Raw genomic sequence first — 23710 nt, 5'->3', positions numbered from 1 at the left:
TAACACATCCAATAGTCTCCAACAGTTATAAAAAAAAAATCCAGTAGCTTGGTCCCAATGTGAAAATTTAAATCACTAGAATTCTCGATCAATATGCATACTCTATGGCCTTAATTATACAATTAAATCCACCAATATAAATACATCTATTTGTAGTATCCAAACATGCCAATTCCAAATATAATCTACATATAGATTTAACCTTGAAGTACATTTTTTTATAATACTATGAAAAATCTTTCTTAGCTCACTCCAATAATATGACAGATCATGCACAATTTATATTCTAATAATTAGCAGCAAAAATAAAAGTGTTATCACATATATTTACACCCATATCAACTTTAAACTTCCAACTCATTTAAACAATATTTGAACAAATAAACATGGTACAATCTAACCAACTAATACGGTATGCCATGGTTAACCATCCTACACTTATCTTAGGTCAAACCTCTCTTATCATGATCAGAGATAAATCATCCAGTCCTTCTGTACTCATCGAATACCAAACGTAATATATACATTTTATCACAATGCCTAGTAAACTTACACCTAAATACTAAATTTATTTCTGCAACTTTTGTCATGTCCCAAGTGATTATAACCTCAAGATCCGATACATTTCTATCACAATTCTTAGTAATCTTAAACCTATGCTCTAATACCAATTCTATCATAATTCCCAATGATTTTAAACCTAAACTCTGATACCATATCTGTCATGATCCCTAGAAATCTTAAACCTATGCTCTAATTCTAATTTTGTCATAATCTTGAATGATCTTAAACCTAAGCTCTGATATCATATCTGTCATAACCTCTAGCAATCTTAAACCAAAATTTTAATGTCACTTAAGCCACGGTCCTTAGTGATCTTAAACCATAAAGTCTGATACATTTCTGTCACAATCCCTAGTAATCTTAAATTTATGCTTTGATACCATTTCTGTCATGCTCCAAACCCAACATCCGGGTCCGACCACGTGACATGGCCACCCAAGAGCCCTAAGGAGTGTGTGGTCGTGTCACGTGGTCGGACCTAGATGTTGGGTTCTGGGCATGACAGAATATAGAGTTTGCTTTTAATAGTAGAATAAATATATGTTTATGTTCGACAGATTATCATAGATGTTCTCTTTCTCTCACTCCATTAGACTGTGGTTGAAAATTAAGTTATAAGAGTGGCAGGTATGTCTTCCATTTAGGAGGTCTGATGTTCTAGCCTTGTTGAGGTGCTTCAAAATTTTAAACATGGATCTAGCTTCCTTAGTTGTAATTATGACATCATGCACTGGATACATAAACCTTCTCTCTATAATGATAGAATGCCAACAAAGCAACTCGAATCTAGACCATTCAAAGACATAACTTGCATTCTATGCTTAACTGCCAAATATACAACTAGTGATAGCAATATGGTGCTGCCACCTAGGCCTTGTTGGTTGTTTTGGCCATGAAACCAACCAAATAGTGTAGTGCTTCTCTATTATAGCAACCCAACTAGCCTAAACAAAGCTTGTCCATTGAGAGCACAATAGTTGTTCCTTATTAAAGTTGAGTATTGGTTGTCTCTCATCTGTGTTAATCATTGCCAAAGATCCCAAGCTAGGGTTTGCAAGAAAGTCGAGGTGATATCTCCATCGCAGCCGAGGAGGTTGTTGTGCTCTCTTCTACCACCTTTATCTCGTGTTTGGTTAGGGTAAGGAAAGAGAGGATGAATGGGGTTAAATGGATGGCCTCCATCCACCATTTGGTTCAAAAAAATCTTAGAAAGGATGGATGAAAAGAAGGGATTATCCATCCATCCCAGCCACCAATTTGCAAACAAAGATTAGTGATGTTTACATGCTTTTGCAACAAACTCGTAGCTATATGTATTCTCCTCCAATCTCTAGACTCTTGTGAAGAATCCATATCTGCTCCATGCTAACTTAGCTATCCTAATTGCAAGATGAATGAAATAATTCAGGGACCTTGCATAATATTAAAAATTCTAAATTTTAACATCAATCTAGCATATAGTACCATATCCTAAAATTGCTGGTTTCTCTGAACATTTCGAACTCGATAGTCTAAAAACATTATTCAAATAATTTTTAGAATGAACAGCACTCATCATCATCTTCCTCCTCCTTGCCACACATTCTCATCCTCATCTTTCATAGCTGTGATATTCTTGATTGCATATCCAAGTTGTGATAGAGTTCCCCTGGTGTCCTCGGTAGATTCTGCACATTATTTGGCTCAAATGCATAAATGTTTAGGTGTAGTGCATACTCCAATAAACTAATTCAGTAGGATTGTGCTTGAGGATTTGAATCAAAATGCAGCAAAATCTCATAGGGCTCGTTTGGTTCATAGGAAGCATTTCCCCCCTAGGAATATGATTCCTGGAAAGTTGATTCCTATGAATAGGATGCCTAGGAAAGTACTTTTGGCATGTTTGGTTAACCATGGAAAAGTGACAAATTTCCAAAGTGCTTATGTTTGGTTGACAATCTATTTTCTTGGAAAAATTATGTATAATTCCTATTATACCCTTAATAAAAATTAGGTCATTAATGCCTCTTTAATGCTTCTTTAATGTTGAAGGGTTTTTTTGGAAAAAAATAAAAATGGAGTGATTCCCACCTTATAGGAAAGTAACTTTTCCATGTTTCTCATAGGAAAGACTTTTCCATGAAATGTGGGAATCATATTCCTATGGGAATATAACTTTTCCATCTCTCTCCTTTGAAAACTCCAATCAAACAAGAGGTATCTCATTACTTTCCCATTGACCACACTTTCCCTCCTCCTTTTTCCGCGAACCAAACGAGCCCATAATTTTTCAGAATCTCCTTGTACTTGGATTTCACATACTCAAATAAAATCCCAAAAATCAAATATATCAATATGCACATTCATATATACATGTACATAAATACATACATATATATATATATATACATAACTGAAAAAAGTAGATTGTAAATATAGTAAAAATCACTATATTATCGTGAAATGGCTGTATTAACCAATACAAATACCATGCCTTATTATCTTTTGTAATTTAATTTGACTAGTAATTACATTAGTTACAAATTCGTTCTAAATTTTAAAATGAGATAACGATAATACTAGAATTATATTATCACCATGTGTTGATTGTAGATAATCCATCAAGTTTCTGAATTTAAAAAAAAAAAAAAAATCCTCCTATTCTTATCTTGCATTCTTTGAAAACCTTAGGCAAAATTAATAGTGGTCATTAACTGGATGCCCCAAGAATTTTGTACCCATATGATTAGAACTTGACTATGCTGTGCAACACAAAGACCATTGCAAAGCAATTAAGCAGCTTAAGTAGTCCCCAAAGCAAATCCTTGGATCCTGTTTTTTCGACCTCACCATGAGCTCTGATATGTTTGAAGTTCACATAGATGGTTGTGTCTTCGTAGTCTTCTTTTGGAGCCCACCAGACCCATGGTGAGGTCAAAAAATCAAGGCCGAGACAGGGTTTATAAAACTGGTCAATTTGGGCACATATTTGATCTGTTGGTCGGGCATGAAGTAAAATCTGTTGACATGGATTGGTCTTAGCGATCAAACCAGATTTGGTGTCAGCTGAGTTCTTGCTCAAGATATATATCAGCTAAGATAGAGCTTGCCCCTAATTTTGATCCATATGTGTCGTGTGGCCTTAGGTTCGTAAAAACATGTCCAAACTTTGTGGGCAATCCATCTAAATTAATAGGAACATCGCAATTCACAAACCAAAAGTGTTCATAGGATCTTTCAATCGTATTTTGGAATCACCAACATTTTACTTAATGAGGTTTCAATCTCTACCCATGATATTGGCCAACTAAATCCATTCTTTAAGATCTTGGCGTGCTGCTCGTCGGACTTTTTAGATATATTCTTTGAGGATTAAACATCATATGGAGATCTTGAGTGTCCTAAAGACCCGAGTCTAAATAATAATGTCCCCTTCCTTCCTTTCTCCACTTTTTTTTTAGCCTTTAGAGATAACATCACCAAGAAGGGAATCATGATGCCATCCATTGGCATTTATCAATGTCTAAGATACACATATTTAATCACTGTGTGGTGTGCTGCCTTTATGATGCATTTCACCTCTCCATACATCCTACCAAGGCAATGAGAATGCTCCCCATCTAACAAGAGAAGGAAGATGATGGGTGAAGCTTTTGATTCTTTTTTTCTTTTTTAATGTTGAATAGCAACAAGCTTTTGATTCTTTATGTGAAAATACTTCAATTATTAAGAAGTGCTATTCTTCTTCTTCAACAACAGGAGGCTCCTTTTGTTTCAGCATTTACACAAAGTAACCATAGTACTTTATATGAATTATCACCTTGACCTTCTTTTTCTATTTGTTTTTCTCCACAGTTATATAGCTTGCCTTGATCGAATATTTCGGTCACAACCAATGGTCACGGGCCAATTTTTTGTCTACAATATGTCGATCTTTAGTGTTTGTGGTTACACCGACAGCATGGACCACTGGGGTCATTAGATTTGACCCACATTAGCTTTGTTATATAAGATTATGGGGCCTAGATGGCTGTTAAAGGGTCCTATTATCATGGTTTATATCTAAAGGAGCTGAGGAGGGCATTCAGCTTTTCTGGTGGTGTTCAAATTCAGTTTTGAATAGTTAGCTCTATCTCCGTTGCAACTTGCAAGGAATCCTGCCAAAGCAAAAGCATCCTACAATAAAGAAAAGAAAGTAAGAAAAGGGAAAGGACCACAATGCCACTCTAGAAATACTTCACAAATTCTAGCTCCCACACCACCCTACTCCACAGATGAACTCCATCATTCCCATCAACTCTTCCCATGTTTCTCCACTCCTTGTTCATGCAAGATCAAAAGATCCCACAAACAAGGCAAGATAAAGTCCCCACTATCTACTCTTCTCCTGTATATGTTTGTGTTTTTTCCATGATTTAGATTAGAAACATAATGCCTGGAGTTTTCTAAATTTTTTTCGTAGAACTAACATGATAAAGATTTTTTTCTCTGTGGTCGAAACAAGACGTACGACTTCTCCAATTGTCTGCAACTATCATGAAAGTCTCTATCCTTGCTCTGATCTACTGAATGAATTTAAAAGAGTCTTCAAGTGTTTTATGTTTCCGTGCTTGGGTTCATTTGATCATTGAGATGCTCATGTTTCAGCAAACCGTGGTACCAAAGGGTGATGGAGATTGTGATTCTATTGAAGCCTGCAGCAAAGTCTCCAATAACAAAATCTGATGCAACTCCAGCAAACTCCAACAAGCCAAAGCTTAGGAAATGCACTTCTCTAAAGGTGGCCTCTTCGTTCACTCGAGCATGTCTCTGTGCTCCCATCTCTTCCTACAATGAGGTGTTTCGAGCCGCCGTCCCACCGCGAAGAAGCTACGGCTTATCGAGATCAAAATCTTTTGTGGCACCTGATAGAGTCATGAACACAAGAACCTCGGTGGAAGGGCGGAGGGTGTTCAGGGGTAAGTCGTTAACCGACGACATCTTGATGAGAAGATTTGTGGTTGAAGAGGAAGCAATGATGCAGCTGAGGAGGAGGAACCAGATGGAATTTGTGAGGAAGAGGAATGCCATGAGAAGGAAAAAACTTGGGCCCAGTCCTCTCCGCAGGATGGTAATGGCTGGAGAAGAGTAGTTCTTTGCTTTTGAGTTTGAAGTTTCGACGGATACTGCGGTATCTCTTTTTTATTTCTCCTTGAAATGAGCATGTAATTGCCGGATCACTCCAAATGGAGCTTCCTTTCATTTCTTCATGAGAACTTGATGTAGAAAGAACTTATCCTTTTTATTTGGACAGAAGAAAAATATGAGAGTGTACTTATTGGTTCATTTGATCTCCAAACCAAGTTTCGAAAAATAACTGCAGTTGTGTGTGTGTGTGTGTGTGTGTTTCGTTTGGGTTACTCCACTAATTTACATACTATTGAAGACCATTAATCTTTTTTCCTGCCTATTTCCTTTGTCACTGATGCTTCAAGTGAACATTTATAAAAAGTTCTATTGAAAATCACTGTTGGTTGTGGGAAGAATAGGTGGTTAATGAACCATGGAGTAGAATTTTTTTTGGTATGTATAGTGATTTTTTTATTAAAATTGAGATAAGAAGAAAAAAAAATAGAACTCATTTGGTTCTCGAAAAGAATTTTCTGTCCTAAAATATTCTTTTTGAAAAGCTAATATCTGGATATATGATACCTAGAAAAATAGTTTTTATATGTTTAGTTGACAATGAAAAAGTGATACATTTCAAAGTGACTAAGCATCTATTTTACCGAAAAAATTGTGTAAAATATCTATTATGCATTGAATAAAGGAAAAAACCTTATCACATTCTATTTAAAAGCTAAAAGATATATTTGAAAGAAAAAAATCTTAATTTTCAAATGCTGACAATTTGATGATCTTCCATATCCTATATAGATTTTTCTTTTTTACAAGATATGAAAATCTTATTTTCATAAAAATGCTATTTTTTATTTTTTAAAAAAATAATCAAATATGGGATATTTTTTGTTTTTTCTGCGAAAAGATTGAAGGTTGTTACCTTTGCATGCTCTAAGTTTTGAACATCTATCCAGTATTGGAGATTCATGATTTCTTTGGGCAAATATTGAGCATTTAAGTCTGGCCTATGGTCTTGACATCAAGCCTGGCCCACTCAGAGAGAGAGTTGGCCCACCTTGTTGATATCCCCTGATTTTTAGGGGTTTCGGCCAATCTAGACTAAACTGGTTCAGGTTGAAGCCCTAAATTTGGGTGCATGTATGCACTAATAGACAAGGTTATGTTGACTAAAGAATAAATATAGAGAATAAATAAATTTTTGTACCAATATCGAAGCTAATCTATTTAGTTTTATAATTTGCAGGAATACAACATGGTTTCGCTTTACAGCTCTACACCCAGAGAATTGCTTGATGTGTGGACATGATTACGTGCCGAGGGTGTTTAATATACACAACTAACATACCGTGTCGACCCTATCAATTATCACGCTGTGGGTGGAACCTAATTCATGCGCATGAAATATTCTCCTGCCTTGTGGCATAGAATGATTGGAGTAGATTATGAAAATTAGTGTGACAAAGTTGTTGAAGTACGCCAAACTTGCATGAGTTCTCATGGGCATTTAAAGTATACCTAAAGGATTTTCATCCCAAGCACTTCATGAAACCTAAGAAACAAGTTCATGGCCAAGCCTAGTACTCGAGCTATCGAGATTGAGATCGCTATTGGTTCGGATTAAAAATCCATCAGCATTACCAATTTATGTTTGATTTGGCTGGACCATGATCCAAGTCAGCCTTGACTGATTATTGGAAAAGAAACCTCACAAGACCATATTTACTCACAATACCGTGAAGGCCATACATACATGTGTTTGGTCTCATATTAGCTCTATATTGTATAGATCTTGAATATTTATACAACCTAATTAATACTTTCTAATTAAATTTTTTAGATGAAATCTTAAGTTATTATAAATAGTGTCAGAACAGACATAGTCTATAACCTATGTGGACTAGTCTTTTGATCACGAATTGATCTTAGTATTTGTAATTAAATTTGAACATATTTACATCCTTTGCTGCACCTAAAGCATGCTATCTCATGTATAGTACTAGGACTCATCAAATCACAATCATCATGTGATGTATGGATGGTCGTGATGGTAGAATTGGAGCTATTCAATCAAGGACCGAAACAGGAAATGTTTTTGATTATTCTGGCATCTATTTTGTTGAATGATGCAAAGCTTCTCATAACGGTTTATGGGACATATTAATCTATTTGCATATATTTCACCATTTCTACCTGGTTGCCATTCATGGTTGGCTAATTTTTCTCTTTTACACTTTTCATTTTCATGTTTCAATGGATTTGAGAATTACATGCATCACACGTGCAACAGTCTAATAATTCGGACATGCGTATAAAAGACAAGGTGAACTTAGATTCAATTTGGTTTTCTATATCTCAACTTGACTTTGCAAAATTGTAATTGATTTCTTAGGCTGATTCTTAAAGCAATAATGGTTACGCCCTCTTAGAAGTTGACAATAAAATCAAGTTAATTCTTTTACAGTTGCATATAAATATAAACAAAATTAGATTTTTTCCTCATTTGAGAATTGTTAATGAGAGTGCCATGTTAGAAAAGAAATGACTAATGTCTTATACTTAGGACAGCATCTCTTTATTTTGAACAGGAGATCTCTTCTTAACAAAAAGAAGGTGCAATGCATATTAAATAATAAAATATAAATATAAACTTAAATACTAAACTATATAAAATGAAACAAAATAATATATAAATATAAATATATATATATATACAATTATAAAAATAAAATATGATGTATAAGATACCCAAAAAAAAGAACATCCATATCCAATTTTTTTCAAATTTTTAATATTTTTCAAGTTTAAAAAGACACCAAATTTGGAAAGGAAATTTACAAAGTTAAACATGTACTGAAAATTTATCTTCAATAACGAATTGTGGAGGACAGAGAGGGGAGGAGACCCATCCATGACCTAAATGAATTCATTTGGATTTCTAGGTGCTGCCAAAAAATTATCTTGGCAGGATGGATTGGCAAAATAGAAGAAAATTCATAACTTGAGTAGATTTGGTAGGATAGAAAGAAAGAAAAATCAATGGATGTAGATTGGAATTATAATTCATATTTATTTTTGTGCATACTCATAGCATGTATGGATAAGCTAGATATAACCTGGCCATGATTGGATGGTGTTTTTAATTAAATATTATCAGATAAATTACAAAAAAATATTCTAAAATCCCACCTCCCATTTTACAATACAATATCAGTTTGGAAGGATGTTATGTAATTGAGTTTCTATCATAACCCTTATACGATTGAAATTTTATAGCATTTAATGTATCATTATTAGTATCATAATTAAAAAAAAATGAAATTCATGTACTTTTTAAAACACCCATCAATTGCAACAACCACCACCATACCATTATAATCATTATCTCCTGGTCACTGCAATGTCAGACGGTCCAGATGCATTGATCCAACGATCCTGCCATTAATGTGCTCTCCATAGTGTATCCCACTGGCCCGCATCTCCATGCTCTTCCAACATCACATCAACAGTCACTTCCTGAAATTAACGGTCAGGATCGTCTGACTTTTTTGGGGTTGTCACGATCTAAGCAAACTACTCCGAGAGGACATTTAACCGTCGTTTCGAATTCTGGTCGCTGGGCGAATAAAAACGAGTCCAATTGGCGGGAAGGGGTTTTCTTGCCCTTGTCTGGATTCACACGCCCGCGGATTGAATCCGACGGTTGAAATTCCTCTATCTGGAGATCAAGCGGTCTTGGAGAAGCAAGAGCCGTACGATCCAAACAGAAGCCGATCAGGCTAACGCCGTTAGAGTTTTATTCGGCATCGTTGCTCGTTCCCACTAAACCGAGCGACGTGTGAAAAGGGAAGGGAAAAAAAAGAGACGGGGGAGGGGGAAAAATTCGACACACATAGGGCTCTAGTGGTAAATCCTGCCACCTCAGACTCCTATTTCCCCTCGCTGGGTTCGGATTTCCGATCGGTTCGGGGTTTAAATGTCGAGGTAAAGCTTCCAATAAGACGTTGTTTTTTTGGTGATTTTTGGTGAAAACAATCGCTGAAAACGGGGGAAATGAGGTCTTGAATGGTTGTATTCTTCGATTTTTTGAAGTGATATTTGATTTTTTTCCTAATTTTGTTCATTTGATCTGTCCTTGTTTTTGTTTCATGTTGTTTTTTGTTGTGTTTTGGATTTGATCTGTTCTTGGTGCAGGTACTGAAGATGTGGTTGCTGGGGGTGAGTAGGGAAGAGCAGAGATCGCTAAACCCGTATGAATACTTAGATTCTGGGAAAGAAGCCCTTTTTCGTGTCAGTGCTGTTGTTCCCTGAGGAGAAATGGGGTAAAGATTTCATTTTTCCACATATTATAAGAAGAAAACATACAAATTTGAAGTCTTCTACGTTTCTGCTTCATTTCTCTTTGCCACCATGTCTTGTTTTGCTTCTGGTAGAGAAACTTTAAAAGCTTCTAACGGCTGAGATTGTATCAAATAGTTGTGAAGTGGAATGCTCGAATGGGCCTCAAATTGATGAGAGAACATGGTTTTGATAAATCTCCCTCTGGGAGATTTAAACAGTTGCAAGATACAGCAATAAATCAAGAGAAGGGGGCTAAGAAACCTTTAAAACGGAAAAGAGCTTCAGTCGAGGAGAATGTGATTGGTGCAGATAAGGAGTCTTTGATCACAAAATATCGCCACGAGCTTGAGGAGCTGTTCGAGTACTACAATGAGGTTTCGTCTTATAAGTTGCGTTTGGATGATTATGCTCTGTTGTCGAACAATTCAGTGGTTGCCTGCTTGCTGGAGGAGAGCAGTCTCCCCTTTTCCAAGTTGGTGGATGAGATTTATGTTAAGTTGAAGGCAAGAGGGGGGAATTGGGAAGGGATTACATTGGCATCAGTCCGTAGTACAGTGCTTTTCATTGGGCAGAGAGTGATGTATGGGATTGCCAATCCTGATGCTGATGTATTAGAAGATGAATCTCAGCTGTGCCTCTGGTGTTGGGAGGTCATACCACTGATCATTTTTTTCTCAACTATTGGTTGATTTTTTTATCTTCTATTTTGGTTGATATTGACCGGCATGAAACACTGTTCTTCTTATGCTTTTTCTTGATGCCCTTAACCATTCAGACAAGAGATATGAAGCTGCTTCCCATGTCTCATCATTGGATTTTGAGCATTCGGCGCATAGGTCGGGAGAAAATTCATGAGAGGATTTCTGCTCTTTCAGGTAAGAACCTGTCCTGGTCAAGATATTGCTTCTCGCTGAAGTGAGTCTAAATGAAACCTCATGGCACCAAATCTGATTCTAAATTCTTAAACATGATTCATCATCTGCCTTTTTCCTCTACCAGATTTCAACAATGGCAAGGAGTTTAGGGCTTACAATATTTTGCTAAACTGGTGACTTAGTTATTCTGCATTTTGTTGTGGAAAACAATGTCTATAATTCTGGTTTATTTGCACTTAATGACTGAAATAATGGAGCAGGTGTGATAATGCTATCCTTTAACAGATATATTTACATGCACACTATGAACTTTCCAGTGCCATTTTCTCCCACTTTTTCCCACTTATCTATTTGGCTTAGAGTGATTTCCTTCTAATAGTTGGGTAAATTATATTTTTATAAGGTTTGTATCATTTATGTAAGGCATATTGATGCAGTACAAATCACAATTTTTTGCCAAATAACTGATATAGATGCCTTGAATATTTTATGATTTCAATAGCATTTTCATTTCATACCCTGTGCCTTTTCTCTCATCTTTTTTTACCTTAACAGAAAGATGGCAGATCTCTGTTGTTCATTTTCCTCCTGTACTTCACTAATAGATTCTGGGGACATGGTTGTTTGCTGAAAATGTAATATTGCCTTCTATGCATACAAAGAGCTTCCCTTTGTAATTTTCAGCTCTGGGTATTAATAATGTTTCTCTTATTGCAGCAACACTGTCAGCATTGTCCATTCCAGAAAGCCATGAAAATTATAAAACTGAGCTTTTGAAAGCATTGGAAAAGCTTGGAAAAGCAATAAATGGAATGGGAATCAGGTCACTGGTTGAAAGGTTGAAACAAAAGAATGTTACTGACATGTATGCGTGTTTGTGACAAGTTTTCCTTAATTTTTTTCTTGCTTTATATTCCTTGGACGGATATTTAAACCACTGAATGCAAAATCCACTTGTTATTAGGTGTGTGAGAGAAGCCAAGCCAAACGAGGTGTTAATCAAGGATTTTGACCCTAAGAATGAGAAGAAAAGAGTGGATCGTGAACTTCAGAAGGAGAAGTGTCAAGCTGTAAGTGTTAAGTTCACTGATGTGATGTTATATTGATATCATATGTTTACTGAGTTATGTGTATATCAAAATTTTCAGAGAAGATTTATGTGTAATAGTTAGGAAGCCTACTTCTATCGGGGCCTGTAACCCTCCAAGCTTACAAATTTCTTGTATATGCTGACATGTGATTAAGGTTCACTGCCTTCTTCCATGTGAATACATATAACTAATCTGCTTTAAGATGTTGCTACTTTCTTGTACCTGAGAATTTATCCAACAGTGCTGGGGGCACTGGTTTTATGCACCCAAAAAGTTTTCTCTGCCACATGACATGAGGGGATTAGTGCTAGGAGTTGGTGCATAGATGGGGGGTTGGTTGAATGCTTAGTTGCCATGTCAGCATTATCTGGACCTAGGGAACTTTTCATGTGCACTAACAGGCAACCCAAGATATTTTTACTTGAAATAACATGCCCTGGCACGAACTGTTTGTACAACCAAGTAGTTGGTCAGAATTGTCAGATGTTTTACTTTTTAAACATGAGGTACTGCTTATTGGTTGCTTAGGCAGTTAATTTTCTTAAATAACTACATAAGCGAAAAAAAAGAAAAAAAATCTTAATTAACTTGCTGATTTTGAGCATTATGGTATAAGGGATGCAAACCAGCTGAGCTGAGTATCAAATTCATTAAGCTTCATCTGGTTGAACCCAAATTGAGCTCGCCTTTGTCTCAAGCATTACCTAAGCTTGACTAACTTGTTTAGAACAAAGTTTCAGGCTTTCAGCTATAATTCCTGGGTATTCATTCATATTGATCCTATGTATGTAGATGCAAGTTCTTACTGAATGGATTCCCAATAGTATGGGAAGTTTTCAAAGATTGCTGGTAATTATACGAAGATGATTGGGTTTGTACATAACTTGCTTTTCTAATAGGAAACAATGAGGTTTCCATAATAGGTGACTAAAACTATTGGATCAGATCTAGGGGTGGCAATCTTGATCTGGATCCCTTTACCCAACCTGACCTGTCCTAGACCTGATGGCGAACCCAAGACCCGGCTAGTCCAACCCATTGGGTTTGTGAGTCAGGTATGCATTTGCCAACCCCGAATCCCCAACGGCTCAGATTTGGGTCAAGACCCCTCAATCTATCATGTCATGAGGAATTTATGTCATTATATTTTTATTATATATTTTAATTTTCATGTACTGAATGATATGAACCATTATTTGTATCTTTAATATGATTTTATTTGTTAATTGCAAAAAAATATATTCTTTTGGTAGATGCAGGGGTTTCCCCCAATATGTTCTAGGATAAGAACAACCTGCAACATCAGCATTTTGAAATCACTTGATTATTTGATATAGCAAAAGAGGATTTTGAAATAATTTGTAGCATGAATAACCCTGGAAATTGTGAAAAATAAATAGCATGCAGATACAATAAAAAGTTATTAAATAAACCTGAATTGGTTAAATGGGTTAGCAGGTTAGATGCGAGTTAGGTGGGTTGACTGCGGGTTGGTTGTGGGACAGGCCCTTAGGGACTTGATACATGAAATCAGCCCAACCTGAGATCGACCTGACCTGCCGATCCCCACCTTTTGACTTCTCCTATTTGTCTCACCTTTCCTTATCTTAAGCAGGGAACAAGCAATACCCATGTTGGCAGGGGGCATGAGATCTAATCTGCAGACCCCCATTCCCTACTAAATTTTCCATGGAGATTCCAAATATGGCAACCTAAAACTTTTTTCCTTTCTGACAAGAATGGACGGTGAAGGTGAAAAGGAGAGCCATCATTTGAGCCTGATTATCTGCAAGCTAAAATAAGAAGAAAGCTGTCAGTCTTCTTTATGTCTCTCTCAAGTTGGAGCATTAAGGTTCTAGATGCCCATCAAGTTGATGATTTGCTGAAATGTATCTTTCAAGAGGTCTAGTAAAAACATTTGCAAGTTTAGTGAGGAAGCTCCCCTTTCAACTGGCCGTTATTTGCAACCATGGATTTATGTCCTAGTTGATATTTTGCCATACCATACAAATTGGATAGATTAGTGATTGACCACTTCGTGGGATGAGTCTGGAACATTGAAAACTTAGGATTGGCTGGTATAGTCCTGCCTCACTTGGTACCAAGTGGGAAAAGAAGCAGGACTAGCTGGTTCGTCTCGAGAACTTCCAGGATGCAATCAAAAAATGTCAGGCTGGCTTTTTCCTTTGTGTTGCATTTGAGTGCGAGGAATAAAGATGGTGGAAAGAGAGGAAGAAGAAGGAAAAAGGTTAGTTTCGGGAATGCCAAAGTTAGCTTATGACTATGTTTTCATAGAGTAGCTTAGCTATAATTAAAGCACCATAAAAATAATCCAGGCCAAATTGTGCTATGATCAGTATTAACACTAAAAACTCAAAAACCTCACATAACCTAAACAAACAAATAAAAACCCTAAATAACATTAACAAACATCAGATAAATGAAAAAAGGGAAAGAAAGCGATCCTGGTAGGGATGCTAGTGTACGATGTCAACATGTGGGCATTCCAGTATGATGCCAACCAGATGTCCAATTTACAGGCATTGGGACTGGGATTTAAGTACTTGTTTGCAATAATATCTAAAGTAGCATGACTGGTGCAATATAATGCCATACGGCTATGAAGATGTTCTCCCAGCTTGTTAAAGGGGTAGTTTAACCATTGAAGTTTGTATGAGGCCATGGCCATGTCATGATAACTTTTGCTTAGGACCCGAACAAGACATTATATTTCTTCATTTTCTAAGATATTGGTAAGTCTACAATTTGTGTAACAGTCAAAAGTTCAACACGTAATCGCTGTATAACTTGCGAGGATTGTAGTAGGCCATCAAGTTTATTAGAAGAGGAAATAGGATTCGCTTCTCTTGGAATCTCTTTATGTCATAGCAGTTTCATGTCCATGTCCAAATGTAGTTTGCTCAGTAGAAGACTTAAAATGTGTTTAGTATACAATGCCGTGTCTTGCTTTTAGTGAGGTCTTGCGGATACAAACAAGCATCATCTAAAAGATCATTTTTTGGGTCAGATACATAATATTTAAGAAATTCTATAGGAAAAGCTACTGTTTGTGCTCCATGAATGCAAGGTTGTCAAAGGGGGTTGCTTAGGTGCCTAGGCAACCCAATTGCTTAGGCACTAGCACTTTCTAGGTCTTCAAGTGAGATTGTCATCTGAGCACATATTTTGGCACCTAGGAGAGCACCTGACTGCCTAGGGTCCACCTTGTCTTAAGCAACCACATTGTTCCTTAATTTATTAGGGCCTTACGTTTTTTGATTCATTCTCTTTCTAACTAAACACATATCTACTTTAAGAGAGAGAAGCAAATGCATTACAATGTGTACCCATAAACAATAAGTGATGCTTGACAATGTTATGTTGCTAGGAAGCTTTAGATATTTGAATCGCTCATAAAAAATTAATGTAAATAAAACCACTGTGATAAACCAAATATGCCATTATTGCTTAGTTTAAGTGATTAATGACCTTACCATTTACCAATACGATGCTCTTTAATCAATGTTTATGTACAATACATATATCATTAGATCATGCAAGGCTATCTATGATTCTATTTATGAAATGAACTATTTTTGTCATTTTTAATGATGTTTTCTCCAAAAATCCACATGGATAGGCATTCCGCTTAGACCTTAAATGACGTTACTTCCCTGGACTGCCTAGGTGATTTCATACCCTTGCAAGAAGGCCATGATGAAGGAAACCAAGTGTATATTGCTTTTGTGTAAAACAAATATGATGGTGAGATCTTGCTGCTTCAGTGTCATGAAAGGTTTTATAAGGAACTATCCCAATGTTGATAAATTTTTCCACATAGACGAAGTTAAAAATCAAAGATTCAATGGGTTGAGTGAATATAGCAAGGTTTTAAAACTTAGTTTCGGTTTTTGGTCCCCTAGATAGAGTTTCGGATATGGTAGTTTTACTCCGACTTTTGGAGTTTTAATTAAGAAAGTCAAAAAAATAGAAAAACTAAGAGAAAGGTAAAATAAATTAAGGCAAGTTATATCACATAGTTGTTATTATATTTTGAGTTATTTATTGTAGTTTAGGTAGTTTTAGTCCTAAATTGAACTATATTGACTATTGAGGTTTAATGCATTAAGTATATGGCATGAACATAATAATTTGTTAAGTTTAAATACCAAACATCATTCAATTGAAAATAAAGAATATATAATCATCTGTATATACATATTCATGGTCACAGAGTATAAAATTAGCAGTCCATCTAAGCAAGGAAAAGACATGCAAACACTTTTTATTTTATTTCGTTTTAATAACCCATTTAAGCATATTACAATTTATTTCATTGTAATAACTTATCTAAGCAAGAAAAAAAAAATCTATCTGATTATATTTTATTCTATTTGATTTTAATGACCTGACTAAGCATGAGAAGCCTATCTAAATAAAAACCCCATTTTATTTCATTATTACATTTTGTTTTCGGAAGCATGTAAACAAGTCAAAAAAAAAAGAGATATAGCAACATATAATACAATCTAATTAGTAATGAAATTCAAAGAAAAAGAGAGCAGAAGAAAACATATAAGCACATATACTTTCTAAACAAAGAAAAAATAAGTAGGTTTGGTCAATTTAGGCTGAAACTTCCAAAACTTGCTGCAACTGTAGAAGTCAACTGAATCTGGGCAAACCTGTAGAGAGTCGAAAAAACCTTGATAAATAGTAGTATGAGCTTAGACTACACAAATAAAACAATTAACAAGGCATCTGAGGATTGGGCAAATTAGTTTTAGGAAGCTTGTTTGAGGTTTCATCATAATTTCAAGGTTTGAAGTTTTGATCAAAATTTATTAGTTTCTGAAGAGGCAAGTTAAAGTCAACTACTCAACCCCCTTCAAAAAAAGGTGCATGGGCGGGTTCAGTTTAAACCAACGACGACCCCTTTTTTAAGAAATATTATCTTATTTTCTAATAAATGTTAATTTTTAATAAATGCTAGCCAGGATCCATTATAGTATTTTTTAGAGACTAATATGAAAGAACTAATATGGACAACTAAATACAGGAAACCATCATTCACCATAATTAACACATTTTTTTACATAAAATGAATAATAGTTTTCTGCAATTACATGAATTTATTTAACTGGCCTCTTAGCCGCAAAATATAAAAAAGAAATGCTAAATTCAAGACTTTTTCAAGATCTGCGATATAATGATGAAGAAAATACACTTGGCTTTTAAATTTTACAATTTAGTTTTGAACAATTGAAGTGCAATAAGTAAATAATATGTACGGTTACAGCATGATATTGTTAGTATACTTTATGAATTTTACTACATATAATATTAAATTCGTCCTAAACTACCAAAACTACTCATAAAGAACATATGTGATTGAAAATAATTTAAAATGTTATCTAACAATTTTATATGTTTTGTTTTTTAATTATTTTGGCCAAAACTCTAAAATTTAGATTTGAAACTATTGAAACCGAAAGTTACAGCTGCAACTCAAACCAAACTCAAGTAGTTAATCCATGGATGGTTTATAGAAATGGATGCTGGATTGCACTATATAAAAAAAAAAACTAGGTTGCGCTTGTGAACAAGTTTGGACTGGATTAAACATATACAAAACCAAGCTTCTCTCTGTATGGAAACTGAATTAGATTCTAGCTCTCCTAATTCTAGTGTCAAGTTTAATGATTAAAAGATTATAATGAGCTCTAAAACTTGCTTATTTTTTATCAAAATTCAAACATTTTCTATTGTTCATTTTTTATGTTAATACAATTCAAGTTTAGCCTACAAACATAATTGAGCCGAACTAGGTTTTCTTTAAGTTTGGCTTCGTAAATAATCAGTCTAGTGAGGTTGAGCTTCATCTGTGTAATTGTTGGATGAGCCCAAATAAGTTCGTGGCAAGCCAAGATCCAAGCTTGAATTGTTCAAGAACAGCTTGGTTCATATGCAGCCCTTGATAGTATTTTATACCATATGTGAATTATCTTGCTTGCAATCCCACCAACCTTAAATATATATTGTTGCTTTGCAGGAAAAGGAACTTAAGCGGCTACAAAAAGAAGCTGAAAAAGAGCAAAGACGTCATGAAAAAGAACAAGCTGAACTGAGAAAACAATGTAAAAGGCAGAAAGAAGAAGCTGAGAGGAATCAACGACGCCGGGAAAAGGAAGAAGCTGAATTGAGAAAGCAACTTGCCTTACAAAAGCAAGCTACAATTATGGAACGCTTTCTTAAAAGTAAGAAGAGCAATGATTGTTCAGACAACTCAAAGAAAATGCCACCAAAAAAAGCTCCAGTATCTGGATCACCTTGTAAAACTGAAGATCTTGTTGAAATGATGGACCGTGTCATTTCTGAGGAAGCGAGCCTGCCTACTGTGGAGGACCTTCGCAAGTTAGTTGCAGCTTTCCTTTCTTCCTTTCATTCTTGATTATTTTTTTCTTGATTTTTTCCCTCATGATATCTGTGGTCATGAAGTTTTAAAAGAAAATTGATTTCGGTAAAAATGGGTAACTTGGTCAAGGTTTGGTAAGTTCAGGCAAGAATTTGTTTACGCCAGAGACAATAAAATAGATATTAGGGGAAATAGGAATATCATGTGCCATTTCATTTGAAACTTACGGTTTGTTAAAATATGGGATTGTATATTTCTAAATTTGGAATGCTAAAGCTGCACATCTTTGCCGGTCACTCTTTCTATCCTTGTTTTCATCTGCCTATGTCAGTTTACAGTCCAGTTTACATTCCGAAGGACTGTTTCCTAGGAACCTTCCATGCTGCTATTGCACGATTAGAATATACGACTTGAGGGCTTTGCCAGCATGGGCTAGACAAGCATTCCAAATAGTGTGACAAAGAGGAGCAGTTCCATGTCGACAATTTTTAGAAAAATACATAAAGAAAGATATTCTGAATAATTTTGGACTTGAGAGATCCAGTAAAATTTGACTTTTTGGTCGCGCATTTCAGGTTGCATGTTGCTAGCTGGCACAAAGCACGTTATTCCAATAGATCCAACCGGTGGGGAGTAAGGCGAAATCCAAAGGTTGAATTGATTAAAGAACTTAAGCTGCGAGGATCATCCATTGGAAAAGTTCCAACTCCAAATAAGGGTCTTGCCTGTAATAAACTGAGTGGTAATGGGGAACCAACCACGGATACGCTGGTTGATAAATGGGAGGAAACTATCCCAAATGAAATCTCATGTCAGACTGATGGCTATGTGGCTCCAACTTGTGTCCTGTCAATGATCAAAAAGCTACTGCAGTTTGACAAGAGTCCCAGGCCTGCATATTATGGTACATGGCACAGGAAAAGGCAAGCTCAATGTCGTTGATTTTGCTCTCATAGTATCTGATTTCCTTTTATCATCACAAACTTGATGATTGTTTTTGTATTGATATTTGATTTCCTGCAAATTTTAGTAGTGTTGTTGGGCCACGACACCCCTTTAAGAAGGACCCAGATTTGGAATATGACATTGACAGTGATGAGGAATGGGAAGAGGTATTTATCTTATTCTTTCGATGAAACTAGATCATTTCCAGTAGTTGGTTTAGGATTTGTTTTCTTTTTGTAGGAGGATCCGGGTGAAAGCCTGTCAGATTGCAACGAGGACAATGAGGAGGAACTGTTAGATGAAGGAAGCCTAAATAGGGAGGACGAAGATGAAAATGAAGACAGCTTCTTTGTGCCCGATGGTTATCTCTCAGAGGATGAGGTATCTTCATTAGATCTAAACCACTATCCATCAATGTGAAATTTTGCATTGTTTCAGCGAATTTCGTATGACTGGAATGCTATAATATCATGCAGAAGTCAATATTTTATCTTTTTGAGTGGGTTTGATCAGTTAGATAAAAAATTATAATCCATTTTGTAAATATACTTTTTATTTCATTTTTCTGCATATATATTATCTTGGTCAAAAAGAAAAAGAAAAAACAAAAGAGTTATGACAAGCCTGCTTGAAAGGTTCTGTTTCCATTGTTTTATTCTTGTTCTTCCAATATCAATAAAGAAACTTCTAATTAGGCATCATGGATCATGATTTTTTCCCTTTGGAAAAAGTTAGATGTAGAGATGAAATGAATTGCCGTTAGTTTGATTGTGAGTGATTGATCTCAGATAAATTACATAAGGCATCCTGTTTATGTCTACTATTATGTAAACTCTGTTTAACAACTATTATTTAGGAGTGTGTCTACCATCTGACATAAATTTCAAATATCTTGATCTTGATATCGCAATTACTCATGTGCATCACACTCAGTGCTGGTTTAAAAATTAAATCTGATTTTGACCGAGCAGGGTGTTCGAGTTGACAGCCCATCAAATGTCATGGAGGATGAGGCCAAAAGCTCATCTTCTTTTAAGCTTGAGATTGAAAGTGAGGAATTCAGAGCATCGCTCGGGCATCAGAAGTATCTTTGTACTGTGACTGAGCAGGCTCTCCGAAAGAATCAACCATTCGTCATATCAAATCTCATGCATGAAAAAGTTGAACTAATTTCAGCAGTGGGTCTAGTTGGGACACCAAAGTTTGAGCAGATATGTTTGCAAGCACTATGCATGCAACCCTGCCCTGGAGGCTCTATCATAGATCAATCAATAAATCACAATTCATCGAAGGACCAAGAGATTTGCCGACCCCAAAGTAAGAGCAGCTCAACACCTGTAGTTTATGCAGCAGTTATTCCAGATTCAAACCTCTCAGAATTTGTAAGTGTGCTACAAATAAATGTACAGTGCTTGTATTTTCTCATTAAACTTGCTTCCTTGCCAACTTGGATCGACTTAACTTCTTCTATTTTCGACCTGAACTGAAGAAGAATAAAAGAACAAAAAAATCAATGAATGGTGATTGGGCTTGCGATTGTTTCTTTTTTTAATGTTCTCCTTTGGCATGACAGATCATTGACCATGCAGGTTGAGTGCATCCAGTCATACCCTCATGGGATGAGCAAGTTGGTAGATTTATTGCACTGCAAATTCCCATCCAGCACCAAGTCCTGTTTGAGAACTAAAGTGCATGAGATATCAGATTTTGTGGATAATTGTTGGCAGGTAAGTTGTATTATCTGTGAACTATCTTTTTTATGGAAATACGAAACCTGAAATTGGTCTGTAATGATGTTTTTTAGGAGGAAAGGCATAGTTTTGAGCTAAATTCCACTCCAATGCTCTGAAATAGATAAGATGATACAAGAATAAATTCATTTTTAATTTTTCACAGGTTAAGAAAGAGGTTTTGGATAGGCTTGGCTTGTCAAATTCTCCAGGTATAAGGAGTTCTCTGTACATATAATTCCAGATCTCATGCAATTACAATATACAGGACCTAGTAACTGGCACTCATTCTGCAGCTGCTGGCAAATTTGTTGTACTTAACAAATGCTGATAAAAAAATTCATCATTTTTGACAGACGAGAGCTGCAGGCCAAAAGGTACAGCAACTTTATTCTCAAAGTGGTGTTTGCCTCCATCAGAAGATTCCATGAATGTTCCCAAATCTACTCAGCCATGCTTCAAGACAGAGGCTCATCTTGTTGAAGATCAGCACCGCATAGACCCAGTCATAGTCCGCTCTTCATTTTAAGTCTTGGAGTTGCAGTATTTAAGGGGTTTTGTAATGCTGGTGCCTGCAATCTCATATTGTGGCTGTTTTGTCATCTCGGACTGGTTATTAAGAGCATCGACAGCTCTGGTACAGTGGGTGATGTTTGTGTATATACAAGAAAAGAACGAAGGTTTTTCTTTTTTCTCTTTCTTCAGGAGCTTCTTCAATTCTTGGTTCCATGTTTATGAGGGGAAGGTTATAAATTTTGCAAAATAAATTTCTAGAGGGAACTATGTGAAACTGTCTTAATCTGTAGATTGGCAATACGTATCAGTATTTTGTGATCAGGGTTTTGCTTTGCTATTTTTATGTTTCATGTCTTAAATTGTGAATCTCAGCGTTCCAAAACCTTCTATCCTCTAGTTTTGCAGCATGTGGATATTTTGCTTTTGATTTCTTCTATTCTGATGCAAACCAACCAATGGCATCCCATTGCAAAACACACTGACATTTCTGTAAGCTGAAATCAGTGGAACCGAGGAGGATGTGCCATATATTTATTAAGCTCCTCTCTGTACTTAAATTTTTCATTGGGCAGACAATTATCTGAACTACTTTTAATGATTGAGCTCTTCACAAGTAATTCAGCAGCTTGTTAATTTTGTTTCGTTCGCTCTTATACATAACTTTTTTCTAACTTTATTTACTTCGACAATGTCTTTTGATAATTGGAGGTGTTCTTGATGTTTATTGTCACCTCTCCCCATCTTCAGGTTTTTGCTTGCACCAATATAGATAGCCTTTATCCTGGTCGGTTTAGTTGAAGCACTTTATGTTATGATAAATTCGTCCAGGGGAAGAGCTGGAGTTGGTTCTTAAGGGCTCGTTTGGTTCGCGGGAAGCATTGTCCTTCCTAGGAATATGATTCCTGGAAAACAAATTCCTAGAAAGAGGATGCCTAGGAAAGTACTTTTGGTATGTTTGGTTAACCATGGGAAAGTGACAAATTTCCAAGGTGCTTATGTTTGGTTGGCCATCCATTTTCCTAGGAAAGTTATATATAATTCCTATTATGCCCTTAATAAAAATTAGGTTTTTAATACTTCTTTAATGCTTCTTTAATGCTGAAGGGACTTTTTGGGAAAAAGTAAAAATGGAGTGATTCCCGCCTCATGGGAAAGTAACTTTCCCATGTTTCTCATGGGAAAGACTTTTCCATGAAATGTGGGAATCACATTCCCATGGGAATACAACTTTCCCTACTCTCTCCTTTGAAAACTCCAACCAAACAAGAGGCATCTCATTACTTTTCCGTTGACCACACTTTCCCCCCTTCTTTTCCCGCGAACCAAACGAGCCCTAAGAGTAGAGAAGCTTTTTTTTTTTTTGGGGGGGGGGGGGGGGGGGGGGGGGGGGGGGGGATATACAAGAACATTCAATTACTATAAGAACAAAAAAATAAATTTAATGTTTGTTTGACTCTACCATGAACATTCAAGTACTACAAGAACATGTTACTACTCTATACCATGCATCATCATAGTGCTTTAGGACCGACTCCTCCCCCAATCAGGGTGAATGAAGTCAGCTGGATTTCACTTGCCCTATTTTTTCAGCAAGTGGGGGGTCTTTTTAGGGCTCTTTTGAGGTGAACGCCAGCTGCAGGATGTAAATGCTAGCGCAAGGATTGATGAGGCTTGTCAGATATGCTTTATGTTTTCTGAAAGCCCAGATGATAGAAGGATATAAAGTTGGATGTGTGACAGATCTGACATTAGGATATTAGAAGATGCACAGATCTAGGTGGTTGATAAATGAACTGTTGATTACTTGAGGACTCGCAATCTATTCAGAATGAGGAATGATACATGCAAGGATCTCAAAAAGTTTCCTCCCATATGAAATTGGAAAGAGGAAATCTGTAACACCAGACTATGAAACAATCCACTTCTTTCGATTTGTCATAGCTAATTTGCAAAAGAACTTGGAAAGCCAAGTGATACAGCTTAAGCTCTAGATTCATAAAGACCAAGATTTAAATTCCAATACACCCATAAATAAAAGGACTGTTGACATCAAATCCAAAGTTGATATGCGTTCACCATACCTGATGAAAGAAGTGAATCTACCCAGCACTAATCTGAAAAGCCCTAGTGAGCAAT

General features: G+C 36.0%; 2 protein-coding genes across 6 annotated transcripts; both read left to right on the top strand.

Annotated features, from left to right (window-relative positions):
- Positions 1-4759: 4759 nt before the first annotated feature.
- Positions 4760-5896, top strand: LOC103716000. Its single transcript, XM_026807310.2, has 2 exons — positions 4760-4898; positions 5191-5896. The coding sequence occupies exons 1-2, from the start codon at positions 4849-4851 to the stop codon at positions 5672-5674; spliced, it is 534 nt and encodes a 177-aa protein (XP_026663111.2). The 5' UTR covers positions 4760-4848; the 3' UTR covers positions 5675-5896.
- Positions 5897-9536: 3640 nt separating this feature from the next.
- LOC103714967 (chromatin assembly factor 1 subunit FAS1-like) lies at positions 9537-21895 on the top strand. 5 transcript variants are annotated; one of them, XM_039133662.1, is made up of 14 exons: positions 9537-9645; positions 9856-9983; positions 10138-10652; positions 10778-10877; positions 11595-11742; positions 11842-11947; positions 18021-18382; positions 18959-19306; positions 19414-19495; positions 19569-19709; positions 20300-20710; positions 20918-21055; positions 21225-21270; positions 21415-21895. In XM_039133662.1, exons 3-14 carry the CDS (start codon positions 10158-10160, stop codon positions 21585-21587), a joined length of 2550 nt encoding a protein of 849 aa, XP_038989590.1. In that variant the 5' UTR covers positions 9537-9645; positions 9856-9983; positions 10138-10157; the 3' UTR covers positions 21588-21895. The 5 variants fall into 5 exon arrangements, 4 of the variants coding, with proteins under 4 accessions (XP_038989590.1, XP_038989591.1, XP_038989589.1 ...); XR_005514868.1 differs by having other exon boundaries at positions 9856-10652; positions 20902-21055; positions 21415-21616; XM_039133663.1 differs by having other exon boundaries at positions 9856-10652; positions 11595-11715.
- Positions 21896-23710: the final 1815 nt, after the last annotated feature.

Source organism: Phoenix dactylifera, chromosome 14, assembly GCF_009389715.1.
Source record: "Phoenix dactylifera cultivar Barhee BC4 chromosome 14, palm_55x_up_171113_PBpolish2nd_filt_p, whole genome shotgun sequence".
NCBI lineage: Eukaryota > Viridiplantae > Streptophyta > Magnoliopsida > Arecales > Arecaceae > Phoenix > Phoenix dactylifera.
This window is presented reverse-complemented; position numbering and strand designations above follow the sequence as displayed.

Coding starts and splice junctions, on each gene's coding strand:
- LOC103714967 (XM_039133662.1), top strand. CDS start 10,158: ATGGGCCTCAAATTGATGAGAGAACATGGTTTTGATAAATCTCCCTCT. Junction 19,496..19,568: donor GTGATGAGGAATGGGAAGAG/GTATTTATCTTA, acceptor TTCTTTTTGTAG/GAGGATCCGGGTGAAAGCCT. Junction 19,710..20,299: donor GTTATCTCTCAGAGGATGAG/GTATCTTCATTA, acceptor TTGACCGAGCAG/GGTGTTCGAGTTGACAGCCC.
- LOC103716000 (XM_026807310.2), top strand. CDS start 4,849: ATGTTTCTCCACTCCTTGTTCATGCAAGATCAAAAGATCCCACAAACA. Junction 4,899..5,190: donor CAAAAGATCCCACAAACAAG/GCAAGATAAAGT, acceptor CTCATGTTTCAG/CAAACCGTGGTACCAAAGGG.